The sequence below is a fragment of the Eleutherodactylus coqui genome, chromosome 4, assembly GCF_035609145.1.
Source record: "Eleutherodactylus coqui strain aEleCoq1 chromosome 4, aEleCoq1.hap1, whole genome shotgun sequence".
Classification (NCBI taxonomy): domain Eukaryota; kingdom Metazoa; phylum Chordata; class Amphibia; order Anura; family Eleutherodactylidae; genus Eleutherodactylus; species Eleutherodactylus coqui.
Window position 1 is genome coordinate 224,194,782 of NC_089840.1, and position 22,884 is coordinate 224,217,665.

General features: G+C 45.2%; 1 protein-coding gene across 1 annotated transcript in view; it reads right to left on the bottom strand.

The window, feature by feature from the left end:
- The window catches only part of IPMK (inositol polyphosphate multikinase), a 40,512-nt gene extending 25,781 nt beyond the window's left edge, over nucleotides 1-14,731 (bottom strand). The window contains exons 1-3 of the mRNA XM_066600778.1: nucleotides 14,430-14,731; nucleotides 4,877-4,962; nucleotides 2,601-2,697 (exon numbers count right to left, since the gene is read on the bottom strand). Coding sequence (XP_066456875.1) covers nucleotides 2,601-2,697; nucleotides 4,877-4,962; nucleotides 14,430-14,598 — 352 coding nt within the window. The 5' untranslated portion in view covers nucleotides 14,599-14,731. The remainder of the gene's footprint in view (nucleotides 1-2,600; nucleotides 2,698-4,876; nucleotides 4,963-14,429) is intronic.
- Between the last annotated feature and the right edge of the window lie 8,153 nt (nucleotides 14,732-22,884).

Consider the following 22,884-nt stretch of genomic DNA (forward strand, 5'->3'; position numbering starts at 1 on the left):
AGTGCCAGGACCTGTGAGACCGAGGAAGGGGGGAGGCAGCCGTGCACCCAATCAGCTCCTGGGGGCATCACCAGCCTGTCAAACAGCCTCAATCTTGTCTCCACCCCCACTTCCGGTGGGGACAAGATACAATAGTACCGAAATGTGACAATGGGAAAAAGCAAAACAAAAACACTGGTTGTTTATTAGGGCCTAAAATAGGCTTGTCATTTTGTCAACTGCCTAGAAGCACCAAAAAACTAACACATCCTGCCGTTAGGCGGGGTAACAGGGAATCAGGTGGTTTATTCGTTTTAGATTCACCTGCTCCCTGGTTCCTGCAGTGCCTGCCATTGTAGTCCCTGGGGCACATGAGACACTGGGAGAGCTCCCAGGGGTCTCTGAAAACAGTCAGCTTTTGATACACCACGCAGACGTCAGCAGCAGGCACCACGAGGACCAGGGAGCACAAAAAAAAAAAAAAAAAAGAAGAAACAAAAACACACACACACACACACCGGCACCAAAAGTTAGTTTCGTTTATGGTGCTTTAAGCAGGCGATCAATTCCTTTTAAACTGAACATATCGGCAGACGTGTGCTGCTCGGGGATCCCCAGTGATCGGCTGTTTTCAGGCCCACTGTCGTATTGCAGCAGTCTGGGTTGCTAGAGCTCATCCTCCATTACCACCCTGGGGCACCGCAATGTGCACAGAGCTGTCAGTTGCCAGCTCCATCCGTGCTGACAGCAGACACAATAACAGCTGATCGCCAGACCTCCAACCAATAAATATTGATCACTATTTAAGGACCCGTCTTTTGGAATACATGAAGATTGAAGGTCCAGAAAACCTCTTTAAACTTTATATTTTGTATTATATTCGACACAATTTGGAAAAGTTCTGCCTGCTGTCAGTAAAGCATAAACCTTAACATCCAGACGTGGATCAGAGCTGCGGCCCTAGTCTGAGCAGATGGTCTTGTTACAATGCACTTATCTGTGTAAAAAGCCACTAGCTTGAAGAAGTGAGTTTTCATTCATTATATAGCCACCTCTCCACTATATTTAGGGATATAGTGTTACCATAGTTATTGCTCTTTCTGCTCAGGTGATCTCAGTCCACACCAGCTCAGATTTAAGGTCCATTTACACGGGACGATTAGCGCCTGACAGCCATCCCAGCGACTATCGCTCTGCTGCCTTCACACAGAAGCAATACCGTAATGAAGGCGGAACGGCCGGAGATCTCTACAACCACCCACCTCCACTCAGAGTAAACAGGCAGTCACTCAAAAACTGAGAGATTCCTGTTTATATGGGCTGACAGTCACTTGGTCTTTAGGTGAGCTAAAGGCCGAGCGATTCCAACAAACAAGTGATTCGCCGCTCAGTGCTTTTCGGCAGCCACTTGTACACAAGATAACTATCGACCAAATTCACCATTTCTAGCGATAATCGTCTTGTATAAAGTCACCTTTACTTGGAGTTATGCTGTCTGAAACTAGTCAAATTCTCAGTCTGTGTTATGCAGTTAAACGATCCCTACCACAGATAATTAAACTGTTCCCCCAGCAGGCAGAAATGGTATAGCCTCTAGCTAACGCTTTGCTGATACATCATGGGATTGAAGTGAAACCCCCCCCCCCCCCCAAAAAAAATATCTCACCATCAGGATGGTGCTCTATAAGCATCAGGCAGGGGGGGCTGCACTGCATTGAAGTGACTGCAATACACAGAGGAGATCTTTAGAGTGCAGTGCTTGATGGGGTTCAAAGAAGGGCAACTAAATTAATAAACGGAATGAGAGGACTGGAATACCCAGAGGGGCTATTAAAATTGGGAATATTCACCCTGGAAAAGAGTTTTGTCGCCCCTTAACCATATATAAATACATTATGGGCCAATTTCCCATGACTTGTTTATACCCAGAACTGTGACTGTAACAAGAGGGCATCCGCTACGTCTAGAGGAAAGCAGGTTTCATCACCAACACAGAAGGGGGTTCTTTACTGTAAGAGCAGTGAGACTGTGGAACTCTCTGCCTGAGGACGTGGTGATGGCAGGGGGAGTTTTGCTTCTCCCAAGAGGGAGGGGAACAGGCTGAACTGGATGGACATTTGTCTTTTTTCAGAGTAGCAAACTATGGTACTATGTCCTCCTGCACACAGGCGGAAATTCCACGGTGGGATTTCCGCCCGTGCCCGCTGCCATAGGACTGCAAATCGCGGCATGTCCTATTTCTGTGTGAACCTTGCAGAGGCCCGCACAGAAACGTCACTGGTGACGCACGGGCTCTGCTCTGCGCATGTGCCGGCTGGGCGGCAGCCGGCACATAGCAGAGCGAGTAAGACGCCGGGAGGAGGTAAGCTGCGGTGGTCACCGCAGGGGCACAGCTCGCATCCCGCTGCGAGAATTCTCGCAGTGGGATCTGACCTGGCCATCTGCAGGAGGCCAATGACAGTCAACCAGATGAGAAAAGGTTTTTGCTTTTTTTTTCACTGTAGTGACTTTTTAAAACAAAGCGTGAAAGGCATCAGGAAAGTTTTCTGCACCAATACATGCAAAAAAAAAAAAAATACATAAAACAAAAAAAGTAAATAAATAATATAAAAGACAAATACCATTTGTAGTTCCTGGGGGTGACCATGTGCCAAAATATTTTGGTAAAAATATCCGTAGGTCGTGCAGCTTAGGATCAGTGCAGTCATTTGAGAAAACCTGCAAAAAAAAATTTGAGTTATTTGGCCATTTTGCTGTAACATCTGGCAGTGATCCCTATACAAGAATCTGTGAAATGTTAAAGTGACTGATCTTCAACTTTTATCCCCCCTGGGAATAGAAAAGCATCAAACATACAGTAGCTGTGAAGTCTGCCTAATGACTCTGTAATGGAGCAAACGTGAAGTTCACTGGTTCAAATATCAGACTATGCTGCCAATAGTCAGCGCTCAGACTAAGTGAAATATCACAGCGAGTGAGGAAGGCTTATGGAAATTCCTTAAATCAAAGAGAACTACTGATCCTAAAATCTGGCCAATATAAATAGTGTGCACATAACAAAAAACTCTGCATCCCGTAAAAGGGAGTGCGTCATTACACTTACACACACCAGATCTTATAACTACTCTATATTCAGCTCAATTGTGTCGGCAGACCAGATTGACAGCAGTTGGGAATAGAACTGGCAATACACACACACACGCACACACGCACACGCGCACACACGCACACACGCGCACGCACACGCACACGCACACGCACGCGCACGCACGCGCACGCACGCGCACGCACGCGCACGCACGCGCACGCACACACGCGCGCGCACACACGCGCGCGCACACACGCGCGCGCACGCACACACGCACGCGCACACACGCACGCGCACACACACCAGGAGGTGTGCCACGTTGGCCAGCATAATCTGACAATCCCCCGTTATTTTGTTTTAGAGCTGCCCATCACTTGTTTCCGATGGGAGGGAGAATTTTGCAGGGAGGGGGGGGGGGGGGGGGGGGGGGGGGAAGAGAATTTATAGTCTCAGTTTAAACCTATTGTGAATGGTGGATTCTGTGTTATCTACATCTAGGTGTTACCTTTCAGTTTTCTCTTCATAACACAAAGTGTCAGACTATTGTTAGGCCGCCTGCACACGGGCGGAAATCCCGCGGCGGGATTTCCGCCACTGAAAGCCTGCATAGGAGTGCATTACAATACGCACTCCTATGCAGGCGGCCGCGGTTTGGCCGTGCGAAATCTCGCACGGCAAACAAACCGCGGCATGTCCTATTTTTGTGCGGGGCTCGCAGAGCCTCGCACAGAAACGTCACTCACCCGGCCGCCGGCTCCGGTCTGCGCATGAGCCGGGGCCGCCGGGCGCGGGTGAGTACGCGCTCGTCTCTGCAGGCGGTCGGGTCCCGCGGCGAGAATCCGACCCGCTCGTCTGCAGGCGGCCTTAGGCTTTGCGGTCAGTGTGAAAAATGCAGAATTTCAGGATAATTTTTTAAAAATAGGGGGAAAAAAAAATGGTGATCAAAGGTTAAAAAAAACACACTAAAAATGCTTTAAAAATGTTTAACACCGAAATGTAATTTATACCATAATTCACTTTCTGATAATACATTCCCTTTAAAGTTACTATTTAAAAACTTCACCTTATTTGTTTTTGTCCACCAAGATGACTAGGACTTGTTTGATTGCCTATATAGTATACTGCAGTATGTCAGTAGTAGAGATGACCGAGCATACTCGCTAAGAACAATTACTCGAGCAAGTATTGTCCTTAGCAAGTACCTGCCTGCGCGGACAAAAAGATTCAGGTGCCGGCGCGGGTGACCAGTGAGTTGCGGGAGTGAGCAGGGAGGAGTGAGAGATCTCCCCTCCATTCCCCCCTGCTCTCCCCCGCCGCTCCCTGCTCCCCGACGGCACCTGAAATCTTTTCTTCCAAGCGGGCAGGTACTCGCTAAGGACAATGCTCGCTCGAGTAATTGTCCTTAGCGAGTATGCTCGCTCATCTCTAGTCAGTAGACATTCTATTAAGACTTGCTACAAGCATGTCTTAGGGCTAATGTGTTAAAAATTACAGAGGCCTTTGGTCCTTCACAAAGGCCCAAGGCTGCCATGGCACCCATTTGGCCATTCGGGACAATTAAAATTCTGCTGTCAGCGTTGACAGTGGCATTTCAATGGTTAACATCTACGATCTGAATTTTTCACCAAATGCAGCTGCTTTGACCAGGTATCAACTCTCAAAGACAGAAGGCAGTATATATATATATTTTTTTTTTTTTAATTCTTGGAAGTGCTGCGGAATAAGTTGGCGCGATACAAATAACAATATTTATTATCCTAACTAGCCAACACTGTTAAAACGCAGCACTCAGAGAGAACATTGCCGTACCATGTTGTAGAAGTCCAGTTCTCTTGGTCCACGGGGTGGTGGCTGTAATTGCTTTAAGACAGTCCCATCAGGATGTTGTAATATACCTGAAAGACACAACATAGTATGCGTCCAGCTTAGTACATCGGATCAAAAAAAAATTTAAAAAATCCTATTTTTGGGGATTTGTTTTTCAAGAGTTGCTCATTTTCTTAAAGTATTCCAAAAACAGATCGCAAATCGTATGCTATGCACCGTGCATGCGAATGGGATCCGTTTTTTACTTTTAGAACCACGTACAATATATATTTCTTACACACATGGAGAATGTAAATGTAATGCCAATTGCAGAAATGCATCATAAACGCATGAAAAATTCAGGTGGAATGGTCAGCTTCTCACTGACCTACATCACATTTGCCTGGTGGCAAAACTTAGCAACGGGGTACCAAATCTTTGCTTTCAACTTGATTTACCTAGGTGCTGAGAGATCCCTCTAAAGTGCTAAGCCACTAGGAGTCTCCCCTCGACCCATTTACTGTCCACTAACTGTTGCCACGTTAAATCCATCTTTACTAACAGAGATTACAGGAATTCCAGGAGGGTGATAACTGACGCTGCTATAGAAGCCTATAGAGACACATACAGACATGGTTGCTAGAGCGAGTATCGCGTTTCCCCAAAATAAGACAAAGTTTTGCTCCAGAAGATGTTAGGATTTATTTTCAGAGGAGGTCTTATTTTCCCATGAACAATCTACATTTATCTTTGAACATAAAATATTATTTATTTTTGTCAAATATAGTTATATCAGCAAATCCTGGGTATATTAGAGACCCCTGCTCTAATACAATGAGCTTGGGGCGGAGTGATGCCAGCGGGACTACCTGATCTGTGTGCGAGGGCCTGGCACTTGCCAATCCTTATAGTTTCAGGTCTTTTGAGTGCAATTCTTTTGGGATGGGGGGGGCTCGCTTTTTTTCGTGAAGGTTCCATCTGACCTGCTACGTTCTTTGGCCAATTGAATCTACTTTTTTACAAGTATAGCTGCCTGGGCGGTACTTACATTGACTATTTATGAACTGTAGTTAGGGCTTATTTTTGGAGCATCCTCAATAATCATGCTAGGTCTTATTTTCAGGGGAAAACTGTGGTAAATTCACCAATTAATCATGCAAATCTATGATTGTCTTAAGACTGAACTAGAGCCTTATGTATATTTGAAGCTTAGTGCTGTCATTGTTTTAAGAATCAGTTCTGTTTGTCTGATCTGGTTAATGGTCAATTCGGATTGTGACCTTTTCTTAAGATGATAGATTTGCATGATTAATTGGACAATAGATCACAAGACTCTATGGACAATGTTGGTAGAATTACAAAACAATGTGCTGATATTAACTTGGTTCCAGCAAGTCTATAAGACTCAGTTATACAATCCTTAAAATGTATACAGGGAACATTCATGGCCGTCTGAATACAAGATGACGGGGTACAATCAGCCATTTATATTTGCACCACAAGAAGTTAGACAAGTTTCCACAATGAGCATGCAGCATACTTTGCATCAACTAGGGTTCAGTAGCTGAAGACAATGGTGCTCCATGATAAGCCTGCGTTATTCCCAACACCTCGCATGAACCCACAAGAGGGGTCAATGGGCCTTGGACATGACAGAAGGACATTTGGAGGGAAGGGTTCTGCTGACCCATACGATAGCAGAGTCCACATCAGGGGTAAAGAGTATGAATCTGTGCCCCATGGGTGCACAGTTGGGGCTCAACAGGCTGTGGTGGCGGTGTCATGGTCTGAGGAGTGTTTTCCGGTCATGGCTTAGGACCATTGGTCATCATACCATACTCCTTAAATGGTGAATACTACAGGGACTTGTTAGCTGACCATCAGCACCCACATCTTCAGGAAGTCTTCCCCGACCACAGTGCCATCTTTCAACAGAACAATGCTCTGTGTCAACTCAGCTCGGGTCACTAGGGAGTGATTGGAGGAACACAACAAATTCTTCACACTGCCTTGGCCCTCAAACTCACCAGACTGTAAGCCCGTTGAGCATGCTAGGGATATACTGGAAAGGGCAGAGAGATCTGCTCGCACCTATCTATGTACACCAACTGATGGAGCTGCAGTAGCAGCAAGCATGGGTTGAGAGGAAGGATGTTCGACACCTTATGGATTCAGTTCCCCGATGTTGAAAAGTCAAGATTGGCTAAAAAGTTGAACCAACCCGTTGTTGAGTAGGTGTTCCTAATGTAGTGATCGGTCAGTGAACATCCATCCGCCCGGTTCCCCCCTTACAAGCTGGTGACCGGCACCCTGTGTGACAGCACGGGTAGCACCTAGCTAAAAGGCAGGCCATGTAAACAACATACCCGCGAAGTTTGAGAGCCTCGAGGAAGGCAGCCAAAAGAAATGCTAATACAAAACTATGTCATTAGCACTCATTTAATCAGAGTAGTGGCGTAATTGGCCCAGACGCCAAGCCACAGGAATCTCAGTGTACTTCTCTCCCTGTTCTCACGCTATCTTGTCTGCACCTTTTCTTTAGTAAGATCTTGTTACCACATATAACATTTTCCTTCTAATGTCAATGTTCTAGAACCTAACCGGAGGCTTCAACAAACGTACATCACAGAAAAGTTTTACAGTTTACTGTCAGATCCTTATAAACAGGTCTTTATAACAATGATTGGGAATAGGAAATCAAGCGAGAAAAGCATACACAGACAGCCGTTTCAGGGTGTTTGCCCCTCATCAGTGTGCAGTAGGTTTCTGGCCAATAGGTGGCACTGCAGAGGTATTGTTCCATCTTCCTTATTTACATGGCAAAGCGGCATGTTTTTTACAAAAAGCTGGAGATAGACGACAGACACGTAAGCTTGTCCTGTACACGTCAGAGCATGCTCACAACACTCTCCCACAGAAGTCAACACTTTGCTTTCTAACTGAGGTCTCTTATGTCAATGTGGCTGCTGTTCTAGAAAAGACACCAAAATTAGTGCAGGCAAATGTCTTACTTTTAGTCTATAGGGAAATCTGAAAGAAACCTCACACACCACATGTGTAGCACTTGGTAGGTTTCATTTTGGTCCGTTACTAAGAGAAGTGACACGGGCCAGGCCCCCTTCCTATCTTGACCGATATCCTGCAGACCAGGTACGTCATCACAAGCCGATGCAAAGTGTACTGACCTCTGCACGTGCATCAGATGCTGAGAGAGGGGTTTTTGTGATCTATCCGGCCTGCAGGACATCAATTAAGTCAGTAGGAGGACCAGCCAGCAAGACTTCTATGGGGAGCAGCTCCAGGCCAGCGACTTCTTACATGATGGGAATACAGCGCTCAAAGCTTTTCTTTTTCCTGCAGGACGACAATCCTGCCTGAAAGCAGTAAGTCATCGTTGGGAACCCATTACTGTCCGGGATAACAGATTGGTTGTAGCTCGGAAGCGCAGCTTATCATGAAATGTTATGTTTTTCTATGCAGTATCCTGAATAAAGCGAACAGATCTGTTCTCAAGTTTAACAATGATCACTAATGGAAAAAGCAACTGAAGCACGTATGCTGCAAACATGAAGAGCCTTTTAATACCCCCCCCCCCCTCGTTTCATGCGACACCAACGTTCCAATGATCAATGTGTAAGCAGAAGTTTGAATAGTTTTTTTCTTCTTTAGGAATGCATTGTCTGCACTCACATGATAGATTGAACAGAACAAGTTGCACTTTGGGGTTATTTGGCTTCAAACTTTTTCCAGAGAACATAGTGCAGAGTACAATAAATCACTGACAAAGGGACTGGCAGACATTCAGATGAATGGCCATCCTGATAACACATGGATGGCTCAAGTCTGCAAGAACAGGAGCCGCTTGAACAGATTGACTCTCCACAAGCCCTTCTGAGCGGGGAACCCCCTCTATGGCTTTCCTTAATAGGACATATGGACAGGGCTTGTCTGCATCAAACAGCCCCTTTAGTTTTGTTTATAGTATTTGTGGGAAACAAAACTTTTCTTGCAGAATATTTTTCATAGCATTTTTACTCACTGTATTTTTTTTCACTTTTGGTGCAATTTTTTATTTTATTTTTTTGCTTCTCTATAGATTCTTAGTGTGCAAAAACACAGAAAAAATATAGAGCATGTTCTTATTTTTTTTTTAATACATCCACATAAAGGGGCCCATGAGCCCTTATAATAAAAAAAAAAAAAAGGAAAAAAAAAAATTCATAGCATTTTATTTTTACAAGCAAAAGGAAATAATTGGTAGCCAATCAGCACCAAAATACTATGGCTGAAAAAGTTATTTTATACGACCCTGCATTGTCTGAATGTAGTGAAGGCGCTATCTAAAAACAAGTCAGTAAAGCTTAAGACATTCAGGAAAAGTGTATTGTGTACGTGGTAGGAAGTTAACGCAACATCAAGTAGGTCAGCACTTGCTCAACGCACCCAGGACAGGACGCAGGGTTATCTTAAAGGCACTGCACTTTATGACACCTCTTATGATGAGCCCATAGCAACCCCATACAAAGCCTCAACATGTGATTTGTCAGCAGCGCGATCAGCCGTACAGACATCTGTAATGATTCATAGTTCAAAGTTTAACCCATCATATAAACAAGGTTACACAGAAGGTGCGGCAGCAGGCGAGCGATATCCTGCAGTCAGCAAGGGAAGAAACACCTTCGTAGCGCAACCTCGAATAAGGGAATTGCATGGCTAGCAATTCCCTCAATGAAGACCTCTTCAATTAGGGCATCAGTCAAGGGCTCGGATTCACCACCCATTCAATATTGGATGAAAGTTGTAGGATTTAGGCTTTTTACACTCTAAGGGGGGGGTAAAAAAAAAAAAAGGAATCTTTTGAATCTAGGTAGGGGTTGTCTTGATGTTACTGCATGCCGGGTTCTGCATCTCAGAGCGCCCTCACACTGCCGAGAAAATCATGCGATGTGAGAGTGAGTGAAAATGCAGAATTATGAAACCAATGATTTTCAATGTTTTCCTTCATATTTGGGAGGTTTCCATTCATGCGATGTGAGGAAAAAAAATTGCAGCATGTCCTTTGTTTTTTTTTCCCTTTATCTCCCATGTTTGCCTTTGGAGCCTCCTTTTTATCGCATTACAAAGCACAAACTTGCAATTTTCGCGCAATGCGATGCTTTTTGAACTTTAGAAAGCCCTTTTGACTTTCGTATTAAAGAAATCGTGACAAAAATTGTGTGAAAAAAGGTGAGAAAAACCACAAGTGGCAGTGATGTTTATGCAAGAAAAAAACAGCACTGATGCTTTAAAAAAAAAAAATAAAAAAAAAAAAACACGAGGAGAAAAAAGGCCTGAATTTGCCACAATTTTCATGCGGTGATATTGCGATCACCAGTGTGCATTAGAGTTGCGGTGTGATTAAATGGATGGTCCTGTCACCTGAGGCCCTAGTGGCCTCTTGATCCACTTGTGTAGAGCTTGCTTACCACTAGACGTCTCTACGACGCAGAGAAGAGATCTCACCCCGTTACCAGAGTCTGAGAGGGGTGCATTATTGGGATGTGAGAAACTGGATGGTCATATTGATAAAATGCACGCCACCGGGGCTGTTCTGACCACACTGTTAGGAGGTGTTGGGACCAGTGGATGTGTGAGGGCACACAAGGCAACCAGGCTCAGGATGCCCTCAGACCACCAGTAGAGAATCGTCCGAGAAGCTACAACTATTTCATTTTCTGCCATCCAGAGACAGGTGGCACCATCGTTACAGGCTCATGTGTCTGTCGGAGCCATTTTCGTTTGGTCTCACGGCGTCTATTACATGTACTGCCTTTGACACCCACCCACAGTCACGTTTTCAGTTGTGTCCAGTTTTGTCGTTCGGGACTGCTACTGAGTGGAATCAGGCTGTCTTCAGTGACTAATCCAGGTTTAGTTTGGCTGCAGGCAACGACCGTGATCATGTCTGGAGGCCTCAATCCTGCCTCTGCTGTGGAGCGGCACACTGTCCCCTGCTGGTGTGATGGTCTGGGGGGCCATCACATACGACAGTCGGTCACCCCTAGTAGAGGTATGAGGGACAATGACTAGAGGCAGTACAACTGGGTACTAGAGCCTCCATGCACGCCCATATCACATTTTATATCCAAGATAGAGGTGGTACAACAAGGTACTAGAGCTTCTATGTCCACCAATATCACATCTTGTATCCAAGCTAGAAGCAGTACAACAGGGTACTAGAGCCTACAGGTCTGCCCGTATCACATCTTGTATCCAAGCTAGAGGTGCTACAACAGGGTACTAGAGCTTCCATGCCAACCTGTATTACATCTTGTATCCAAGCTAGAGGTTGTACAAAAGGGTACAAGAGCCTCCATGCCCGCATCACATCTTGTATCCACGCTAGAGGCGCAACAACAGGATACTAGAGCCGCCATGCCTGCCCGCACTACATCTTGCATCCAAGCTAGGGGTGGTACAACAGGATACCAGAGCCTCCATGCCCATCCGTATCACATCTTGTATCCAAACTAGAAGCGGTACGACAGGGTACTAGAGCCTCCATGCCCACCGATATCACATCTTGCATCCAAGCTATAGGTGGTACAACAGGGTACTAGAGCCTCCATGCCCGCCCGTATCACATCTTGCATCCAAGCTAGAGGCGGTACTATAGGGTACTAGAGCTTCCCTACAAGGTCAGGTCTCCACAATTAACTCTCCTTTTGCTCTGATATTGTAATCACTTACAACAATGTTACAATCACACAGAGAACGTTTCATTCCGTTCCAACAACTTCTAGAGGAGGGATTGGTTTTTTTTACAATAAGTGTAGATGGGTTGTATCCAACCGCTTGTTTCATACTTGGGCCAGAAAAAACAAACAAACACCTATGCTACTCCTGTAACTTGTTTACAGTCAGACAAACGAATGCTGCAGGAGCCCTCAGACCCCACAACTGATGTTCTGGAGGTCATGAACAACCCTATAGAAAAAAACTTTAGAATCAGTTCTGGCATCCGTTTCCCATCAGCATTTTAGAACCACTTTGGATGAAGGATGGGGTAGATTGGGAAGGAGAGAGGGAGGGAGGGGGGGGGGGGGGGGGGTTATAAGCCAGATATAAGGGAAGCCATCTTTACATAATAGCATAACAGTTTTAGAAATAAAACCTACATTTGTTACCTGCCAAGTGGTCTCCACCACCAGCTCCGCTCTACGCTTGTATTGTGGCACGCCAACCAAGTAGGACCCCTAATGTATAGTGTAGCATGCACCATGCCCCCCATGACGGTGCATGGTAATTGGGGAATGCAGCGCAGCTACAAAACTTCAGGCTTTACTGAGAAAGTTTTATAAAAGCAATTGAAAGTATGCCAACATAAAAAAAGTTCTATGTTTTCTTAAAGCTGTGTTCTCGTTCCTCTGTTATTCCTCCGGATAAAGGTTTACAAATAAATTGACAACTGGCCGTTTCTATGTGGAGGTGTGTCCCTACCATCAGCTCTGATTGGATACTGTGTGGGGACACACCCCTTCGGTGCTAACACCCAGTTGTCATGGTACAATGTAAAGTTCTAAGAGGAGATGTTCGAGAATCGTCATATTACGGGGAATATACTAGTTTCCTACAACACACACATCCCCTTTAAGTCGCTCCCACTGTAGTACAATCAGCCCCCAAAATTGGTCTCCTCTAAAAGATCTATTTAGGGATTTGCAACCAAAAGCAATCAGTTATGATGAGATCTTATGTGCAAGCTTTTATCAGTATACAGGAGTGACGTGATCGAGATGCAATGCATACATTTCCCGCGGATCCACGGCACAGCCACAGTGTCATCCGCAGCTGTGTCGCGGATAGGACGGCTTCCATTGGCTTCAGTGGAAGCCGTCCGTGCGGGAAAACTGCAGAAAATGGAGCATACTGCAGGTATTTTCCCGCGCATGCAATCTGCAGGTATTTAATTACCTGTGGGTGCCCAATGATTCCCTATGGGCGCGTGGGGGCGGACCCGCACAGATTTTTTTACATCTATTTTGCACGTGGACATGAGGTCATACTGTGGGAAAAAAAATCTGCACTAAGGCCTCATGTCCACGGGCATAATTGAATTGCGGAATCTGCATGGGTCTCCCGCACATGATCCGCAGCTCAATAGGTCCATAGACCATCATTGGGCATCTGCAGGTATTTAAATATCCGCAGATGTCATTTTTTTTTCCCCGCATGCGGATCACACACGGGGAAAGAAAGACGCGGCATGCTCCATTTTTCAATGGAAGCCGTCCGGTCCGTGGTACACCTGCAGCTGAAACTGCGGACGTGCTGCAGGAAAGCAGATTTGAAGAAAGGCACGGCGCATACACGTGGCACGCCGGCCAGCGGGCCGAGCACATACACCCTGCAGAAGAAAAAAGATCCGGCTGCGACGAAGTAGACCCACTCCACATCCGGACAGGTGAGTAAATTTACCTTTGCCTCATGTCTGCGGGCACAGCAGGAAACCGTGCCCGCAGACATGAAGCACAAAAATGCCATCTTTTGCAGCCCTCACTGAGAGCACCATAACGTAGCGCCTGCCCCACTGATTACAGTGATATGTCCTCTGTATGTATCTGTGCTGGAGTTTTGAAGAAACTTAGATTTTATTAGTAGTCCTGCATATTAATGAGCTGCAGGCTAGCCACACCCACCCTGCCCTCCAGCCAATGATTGTTAGTTCTCACTGTGCACAGTAATAGGCAGACAGCTATCAATCAGTAGCCGGTGGGTGGAGCTAGTTGCAGCTCATGAATATTAAGGACTACTTTTTAAGTAGTCCTCTATGCAAGTGATGTTACTGATAAAAGGCAAGTTTCTCCAAAACTACTGCTCAGATCCACCCAGCAGACAGATCACTGTAATCAGTGTGACACGGAATCAGTTGCATATCCCCATCTGATTTCGGCACATACAGCGCTCCCTCCCCCTTCTTCGCGCCATCAGCGCAGCCTTTCACCCAACAACCTCTAATGAGCGAATACTGCATGCGGACTTTTCTGCTGCTGGAATTGCGTTGCATCCAAACAAACCCAAAATGCAGGTTTTTACCTGCAGAAATGCTGCAGACATTCCGCAAAGAAAACCTGTGGCAAATCTGCGCCGTGTGAACACATCTCTACGGTCAGGGCGCGCCGCGGAACATCCACAGCGGATCAACAGCGTAAAACCCGCATCAAAGAAACGCAACATTTGGACGTGGAAGTTTTTTAAATCTCATTCGCTTTGCTGCTACTATAAATGTCATGGATTTTCCCTGCAGAGGGCTCGCATAGAAAACACACGGCAAATTAAAAAAAAAAAACATAATTGGGATATTAAGTCCGATTTAGGTGAAAAAAGTTAAAAAGAAGTTTTACAAGATGTTTTGGACAGCACATTTACCGCGCAACCCCAACGCAGCGCTAGAAGCGAGAAGTACAACTTTACACACTAGCGCCATCTACAGTGCAATCACTGTGAAAAATGCCCCCCTGAACTACAACCCCCATGATCCTCCTGGCCGGCCGGGATGAATGAGCAGAATACACACCAACTTTATCCTTGCCGTACATATGGCCGGCCACCTGATGCGACAGGGGCACGCAGCCGTTCAGGAACTTGCGGTCCTTCCGTAGCAGCTCCTTCTCCCCGGGGGGAGGTTGATGCTGGAGGTCCGGTGCCAGGGGCTCGTGGGCACCGCGCTGCTGCTGGGTTGCCATCCTGGGATGAGATGACACGAGCTGCCCAGGTGACAGGCTGAGCGATCACCGGGCTCCCTGCACGTCCCGCAGCTCCATCCTGCCGAGGCTCCGGTACATACGCAGCGGTTTACAGTGCGACAAGCACCGCCGCCGCCACCGCTGGGCTCTGAGCCTCCTGCGTCACCGCGTTACTTTTCTGGCAGCTTCGGATCCGCCCACTTCTCCTCTGCTGACGTCACGCACGCTCACACGTCGCCTGTACAGACTGCTGATCGGCCGGGAGGGGGCGTGGTCGCTGCGAGACGTCACGGAGGGTGTGTCCCTCCATGCAAATCACGGCTGTGGGCTCGGTGTTAACCCTTCTGTGCCCGGAGCCTGAGCTCACGGGGCGAAAGGGCAAACTGATGTTATCAGCGGTGTATGAGTGTAATAACTGGAGGGCAAAGGTTGGGGAAACAGATGGCAGGAGGAAGAATGAGGATGTCTTGTGCGAAGAACACTTTAATGGAGTGTGTTATAAAAGAGAGATTTTATAGGGAGTGATTTCGCGTTCGTGCGAACGGACAATGGCGGAGTTCGCGCGTGCAGCTTGTTTAGACAGGCAGATACATCGGTGGCGTGTTCAAACGAGAAATTGTTCACATTCACTGTAAAGGCCGCTTTCACATTTGCGCTGAAAGCTCCGTTCGGGGGTTCCGTCGCAAAATACCGGAAGAAGTAGCGCTGCATGCAGGACTTTTTCATCCAGCATGATGCCGGGCAGCTGAGCAGAATCCAAGGAGACCCAATCAATGGGATCCGTTTGGCGCTGCTCGGTTTTGTCATGAGACGGATCCCTTTGAAAAGGGGATTTCCCTTTCCTGCTCCCCGAAAAGAATGGGGTCCATATACGTCTCGCAACGCACAAATCTGAAATGATTCATCTCTGTTGGATTATTTTACATGGCGTTTTATCAGGGGTGTGTAGACCTTTTATACCCGCTGCATACTTACCCCTCCGCAGCTTCAGCATTGCAGCCGCTGCGGTCCTGTAGCGTCATGCTCCTGAATTCCTGCCATCATGGATCCTATTGAAGAGGGGCTCAGCAGTTACTGGACAACCCCTTTAAATACTGCAATCGTAGCCACAAGCTCTAAGCACTTTTTTAAATTTGCTAAGGGAACACAATTACCTTTGGTTCTGTCCCCATAGATGCACCAACTGTAGCTGTAGGAGCTACTGGAGCCTCTATGGCCAAGCGATTGCTAAATTGTAATTGTGTATATAGCAATAAGCATCAATTAGATACGCAAGTTGATAATAACTTGTTTAAATAATAGCAGTTTGCGCTCTGTGAAATATCCGTGTAACATGATGTGCTCCATTGTTTTGTCAGAATCTCTGCAAATATGTCCTCATTACTATATCTAATGGCAAGGTTTGCTCCGGTTATCGTGCACTGCCTTATTCATGGATCGCCAACTACATTGTGTTAGCTGACTCCATTGTTAATCTGACTTCTTATCACCGAAACTCCCCGTTAATCAATATTTGGTTTAACCCGGATCTTCTGTTACTGCTGAATCTTTAACTAAGTACATGAGACTAATACAGATGTGCTCTGTATATACACCACCTAGACGTGTTTGGGGGTCTTTCAACCGTCATACATCAAGATATACATGCACATGGAAAGGAATTCTCATTTTTGCATCTCTTAGGCTCATGCACATGAGTTTAGTGCCTCCGAGTAGTAATAAATAAAACACATCTTGTTATTTGTATAGCGCCAATTTATTCTGCAGTGCTTTCAGGTAATTTTTTCTATTTATTACCCCCCCCCCCCCCTCAAAAGCCATCTTATGAGCGATAAGCGTTGTGTGTAAATGTGTGCCCATCTTAGATTTACCATGCACTTTAAGCTCAGCTTAAAATCCATAGGGACTGACCGCATGCTGAGATCTCCACGGGGAGCGCTGATAACATTCTTTAACAGCTGCAATCCCACTGGAGAACAATAGTGATGTATTGAGAGAACAGACCACCCGCTGTTCTCTAAATACATGCAAATTAAGCTAGTTAGCTTCTACTGGGCTGATTAGCCCATTAGTAGCTGTTGCAAAATGATCGCTCAAAACTGCTTCTGATGAATTTTGAGTGATCCTCTGTGTGTAAATGCACCTTTACTGTACACTCCAATGTCTATTCATACAGAGATTTGTTTTGGATGCAGAGTGAATTTGACAAATGCTATATTATGGAGCTATTCTCTCCTAGGAGCACTAGCGTAACTATAGGGGATGCGGTTGTACCCGGGCCCAGGAGCCTTAGGGGGCCCAAAAGCCTCTCTTCTCCATATAGGAAGCCCAGTACTATGAATGAACCATTATAGATGGGGGCCCTGTTACAGGTTTTGCATTGGGGTCCAGGAGCTTCAAGTTACACCTCTGCCTAGGAGCATTATTTTGCAATGGTGGTATGCCTTCTGTTATCTTTTTATTGCACAAAAATGTGTTGACATGCGAGGAGTTTCTGAGCGGGAAATTGCCACCTGGTAAGTAGGCAGACTAGTAAGGAAAATTGTGGAAGTATGTGGAGTACCTCCAGAATAGTACATGTTCTCAGAGTTGTAGTTGCCATATCGACAAGTATTTGGAACTGTTGCACTGATTCTGCACTTGGCATTGTACCAGCCACTTCCTTGCTCCTTCTTTGACTTTGTGGGTGTTGACTAAAACCGAACCCGATTACTGAGTGAGCACAGTAGAACGACCAGTTCTTGGAGGTAGAGTTTGCTCAGAAGTTGACCTTGTATTCATAGACCAAATACAGGCTAGAGACTACTCTGGTTAACCGGATAATTGTGCTGACTGCATCTGGACTTTCACTACCCAGCAAACATGACATTGTTATTGGATTGCACCCAGAAAATGAGAAAATGCTCTATTGTTGAACTCCGGCCCAATAACCAGCATCTAACTGGCTACAGTTATTCCGTTCAATAAAAGTTTTTCCTGGCACATTGGGGTACTACAACCCCCTGAGCCTTTTTTTTTAAAATGAGGCTTTCTAACAAATTGGTTAAGGCGGAACTGGGCCTCAAGGCTCTGCCAAAAAAAACAGCTCCCACCTACGTAGATCGGTAGACAATGACGACCCTACAAGAGTTGGGTGTCTCTTTTCTGGAGGTGCCCTTCCGTAATGTAGGGTTGGGTCCAAGCCTATCCCCAGTGCCCGTTCACAGTTTCTAGGAGAGCATAACTCCATCAAACAGCACTTTACAGAGCACTATATGGCAGTACTAGCAGCATCAAATCCTGGCCTGGCCATGATATTAATGATCCAGACCAAGAATATCATAGGTCTCTATAATGTTGTTAGTTCAGGTCATTAGACCAACAGTCATGCCGTCAAATGCAGCCATATTACAGCCATCTGAAGGAGACCTAACGGTATCATTGCAGAATGCAAACACAGGGATTGGACAGCACGTGTGTTGTCCTATGTGAGATGCGCCCAAGAATCTCGAAAAGATCTTGCATTGAAAATAGCCTTACAGAGCATTTCGCCTTTCTGGCTCATATAGGGGGGGGTCTTGGATCCCAATTTATGACTTTTACATGACCTAATAGGGCATATAAACAGGGGCTGTAATCTTGGCACAATCCCTTTAAGTGTGCCACCAACCCAGAACTTTATTGTAAAACTGCCTTTTTCCTGAACTGTCTCTCCGCTGTAAACCAGACATGGAAATGTATTCAGTATGTGCATTGGGGAGGAATTTGTTGAGCCTCAGGAGCCAAATATAGCATTTTCAGGTTACAGCACATCCAGAGTTTGTCATGTTATCCGTCTATCCCTTCTACTGTACCAGTGAACCAGAAACATGATATTATCAGCACTTTTCCCAGAACACCCATAGAAAACAGACCAGGGAATGAAATGGAGAGTAACTTTTTTTTTGATGTCTGTGCATCTTGATATCATGCATGAGACAATAAAGTGATGGCTTCTGAAAAGGTTTGTTAATTTTGTGTTCTCATCAGCCCAGTTGCTATTTTTTCGCGTTCCTATTTGAGATTTCACACGAGCTTAACACCCACACACTGCCACAGGCTCAGGAGCTTTCAGAGAGCCTCACATTTCCATCTGTCATACACCGCACAGTATTCAATGGATTTCTTCTCCTGTCTGCTCACCGTTTGCAGAAGCCTCGCTGTTCAAGCCAGGATTATATTCTTCTTTGTAAAAAAAAAAACACCGGATATAAATCAGGTTTTTTTTTTACATTAAATAGCTATAAGAAATATATTATAAAAGAGAATTTAAGTCATATTGTAGAGTCGGCCATAAGTAATGCGATATTTTGACCTGACACTATGATTGGACTAAGGCGGCTTTCACATCTGTGCTGGAACCTCCGTTCGGAGATTCGGTTGCAGATCTGGAACAAAATACTGGATGAAAAAATCCTGCATGTAGGACTTTTTTGTCTGGTAAAATGCTGGGCAGCTGAGCGGAAACCATTTTAGCCACTGGGGTCCATCCAGTGTTTTTTGCTTCCGTCATAGGATGGATCCAGTTCGGTAGGGGATTCCCCTTTACTGCTCCTATAATGGATCAGGAAAACGGAACCCTCGATGCAAGTGTGAAAACAGCCCGAGTCATACTATGTAACTATTTTGTGTGCTGTGATAAGGTGCAGTGCCTCCAAACACTACTGCTAGCCCACTTCAAATAAACCCACAAGACCATAATAGATGGCATAAATTTGGTGAGAGTGACATTTTAACTTAGTGGCTGTGTCACGGGGATGGTATTATGACGTAGATTGAGAATACGATGCAGCAGATGGAGTTACAAACATCTGCAAGGTTTATTTAAGAACTATATAATGCAAGCAAATAATATTAACAGGTAAGCAATTAACTTTTATCATAAAATCTCCTGTCACTAGCTATGGCTAACTGAATCCTAAAATCTCTCCTCTAGTGGCGCCAAGTAGCTGATGTGTACGCAGCGGCCACACCCCAGTATACCGTGTTGACCTGTGGGCTAAACCTAAAGGAGGGGACTGTACACACATGTGGACGCAGTTAATCGGAAGGTCCATCAAATGTACATGAAGACTGCAGCAATATGGAAGGCGGACATCATCAGTGTGGCAAATGTTCTGGCAGTCATAGTGTGCAGCATGGTACTTGTGATGCGCCAGTAGCGATATGCTGCCATTCACTGTATCCTCTTTTACCTGCCAGTTGTATCAGTTTTCAGCTGAACTGGTGTTATGGATTAGAGGATGAGAGAGTAGGTTTGTAGTAGCACAACTGCTCATTCACTATAATTTCGTCTGGCGCTTATGACCCTGTGGCAAGAATCTGAACTATGACAGCAAGTAATGCAGCGATGGAGCATTGGCAGAAGGAATCTAAGAGCGGTGAGCCCTGTTCCTAGATGACTCGCTGCACGCAGGCTGTAGCGTCTTACCGGCACTGGGCAGTAGCCGCGGATGTAGTAGCCGTGCGGGACTGGAGAGTAATCAGGAGGAAGCTGGAGGTTGTCAACAGGTAGTCACGTTTGCAGTACACATAGATGAGGCGGAAAGCGTAGTCGATGGAAGCCAGGAGTCGCTATCAGGTAGTAACATTTGCAGTACAAAGGGATTAGGCAGAAAGTGTAGTCAGAAGGAAGCCAAGAGACGTCAGCAGGTAGTCACAGTTTGCAGGTTAGGTGATGCAGCTTGATAAAGACAATGGACCACAATAATCTCACACAGAGGGAGTGGCAAGGCCAGGATTTTATAGGGGGTTCTAATCAGGAATAGGGCTGGATAGGAGGATCTGTAGTAGGTAGTAGAAACTCAGCAAGGAATTGCTGAAATGTCTGGATGGCTCAACAGGGAGAGCTGCCAATCTGGGCACAGGAGATCCTGGGTTTGAGTCCTGACACAGGCGAGTGGTTGCTTTCAGACTCAATTGGGAAGGGATGATGAGTTTGGCAACCATCTGATGACAAAGAAGATGATTGCTTTGCTTTTCTCAATACGGGGGAGTGGTTCAAAAATAGTTTGTCCTAGCTTGCAAACCGCAGTCAGCTGGTCACCATTTCACTGCGGTTGATCAAAACAAAGTCATAAAATATTTTATTGTTGCCACTTGGAATGTGAGAAAGCTTTTGGATAATGACAAGAACTTGTGTCTGGAGAGAAAAAATGCACTAATAGCATGCAAACTTTCCTGCTATAACATTGACATTGCATCCATAAGTGAGACACATGTGGTGGATAGCAGAAAGCTATGTGAGGTCTTGGGTGGCTATACATATTATTGGGTCAGAAAACATGTTTCAGCTAAAGAGGCCAGTGGAGTTGGATTTGCAATCAACAACAATTTAGCAAAATCCTTAATAGGTATGAACAATAGGATCATAATGCTACTTGTACATGTGACCCATAAGAAATATCTCCACCTAATAAGCGTGTATGCCCCTACCCTCAAATCACCAAACGAGGGTAAGGCAAAATTTTGTGAAGACCCGCACAGAGTTTTGCTTAACACGCAAGTAGGGCCCGAATATCTGGCCTGGAACAATGTATTAGGACGACACGATGTTGAAAAAAAGCAACAAAAATGGTACAGTCTTATTAACTCTTTGCGCAGAATTTGACCTCAGCATCACTAATTCTTTCGGGTATCAGAGAAATATAAAGCGTCATGGATGCATCCTCGCTCCAAGCATTGGCATCTACTGGACTACATCATTGCATGTGAAAAAGACATCCTTATAACTAGAGCCATGCGCGGACTGAAGGATAGATCGATCACCGACTTATAAGGTCCAAATTAAGGTTAAGTTACAAGCCTCCACGTCAAGCAGAACATGAAATTCCACCAAGACTAGCTTCTCCAAAACTAATACACAATGAAGATGTGTGTCACAATCTGGATGCAGGTTTTGGCAGTGATGCTATTTTTGCCGAGAAAAGTACATTAATCGATGAAGATTGACAAGTATTTGCTAAAGTTCTTCGCCAAAGTTCTCAGCGAATTATTGGTAAACTGCTGAGGAAAAATCAGGACTGGTTCAATGATTCTGATGTCTAAATGCGGAAACTCGTTGAGGACCTGAAACATGACAAGCTCAATAAGACAGTCACTGCTCAACAACATAAAATTATTCAACAACTACTTAAAACTAGGATGCGTGATTTGAAAAACCGATGGTGGCAGATGAAGGAAGAAGAACTACAGAAGTATGCAGACACCAGCCAGACTATAACATTTTTGAGGGTCTAAAAACTGCCTTTGGACCCTCGAGAAGTTCTTTCACGATAGGTAGAACACTTTAATGAAGTGCTGAATCCTATAGATAGAAAATTTATCAACTGCGTCAGATCTTCACATTTTACCATCTTTCGAAGAGTTCAGCAATGCTATAAAACGACTAAAAAATGGTAAAGCTCAAGGTTTCAGATGGCTCGCCAGCTGAGATTTATAAATACGGAGGATGAAGTATACAAAATAGACTTTTTGAGCTGGTTCTGAAAATCTGGAGACTGGAAACCATACCACAAGACTGGAAAAATGCCTCCATCATTAATATGCCTTAATACGATCGCAGAGAAGTTGCTCCCTGAAAGTCATTGTGGCTTTTGTCCGAATAGAGGCATGGTTGATACAATATTTGTGATCAAGCAACTCCAGGAAAAAAGCTTAGAACAACATCGTGACCCCTATATGTGTTTTGTTGACCTAGAAAAGCCCGTTGATCGAGTACCAAGGTCTGCACTATGGATAGTTCTGCAGTAGGTTAAATGTCCTGAACAGTTTGTCAACATGGTACGTCAATTCCATGATGGCATGATGGCCAATGTACAACATGAAAACAAGCTGACAGATCAGTTCCCAGTCACTAGTGGCATGAAACAAGGTTGTGTAATGGTTTTTACTTTGTTTGCTGTTTATTTTGCTGCTGTGCTGCACAATGCCCCCAGAAAACGTCATGAACAAAAGATGATTAGCATGAGATTCGAGAGGAGTGTCTTTGATTTGTCTCGCTTTAAAATTAAAAGCGAGGTGGAACAACGGTTTGCACTTTGAAGTACTGTATGCCGACAATGTTTGCCTTATGGCTGACAGCATGGAAAAGCTGCAGTTATACTCGAGCCATTTAGATAAGTCGTGTCGCAAATTTGGCCTTGTGATAAATGCATCAAAAGCCAAGGTACTGAAACAACCCGCAAGAGCTCCATCTACGAGAGATAATGCACTTCTCCTCAGCGACAAAGTGATAGAAGTATCGATATTCCAATATCTTGGAAGCTC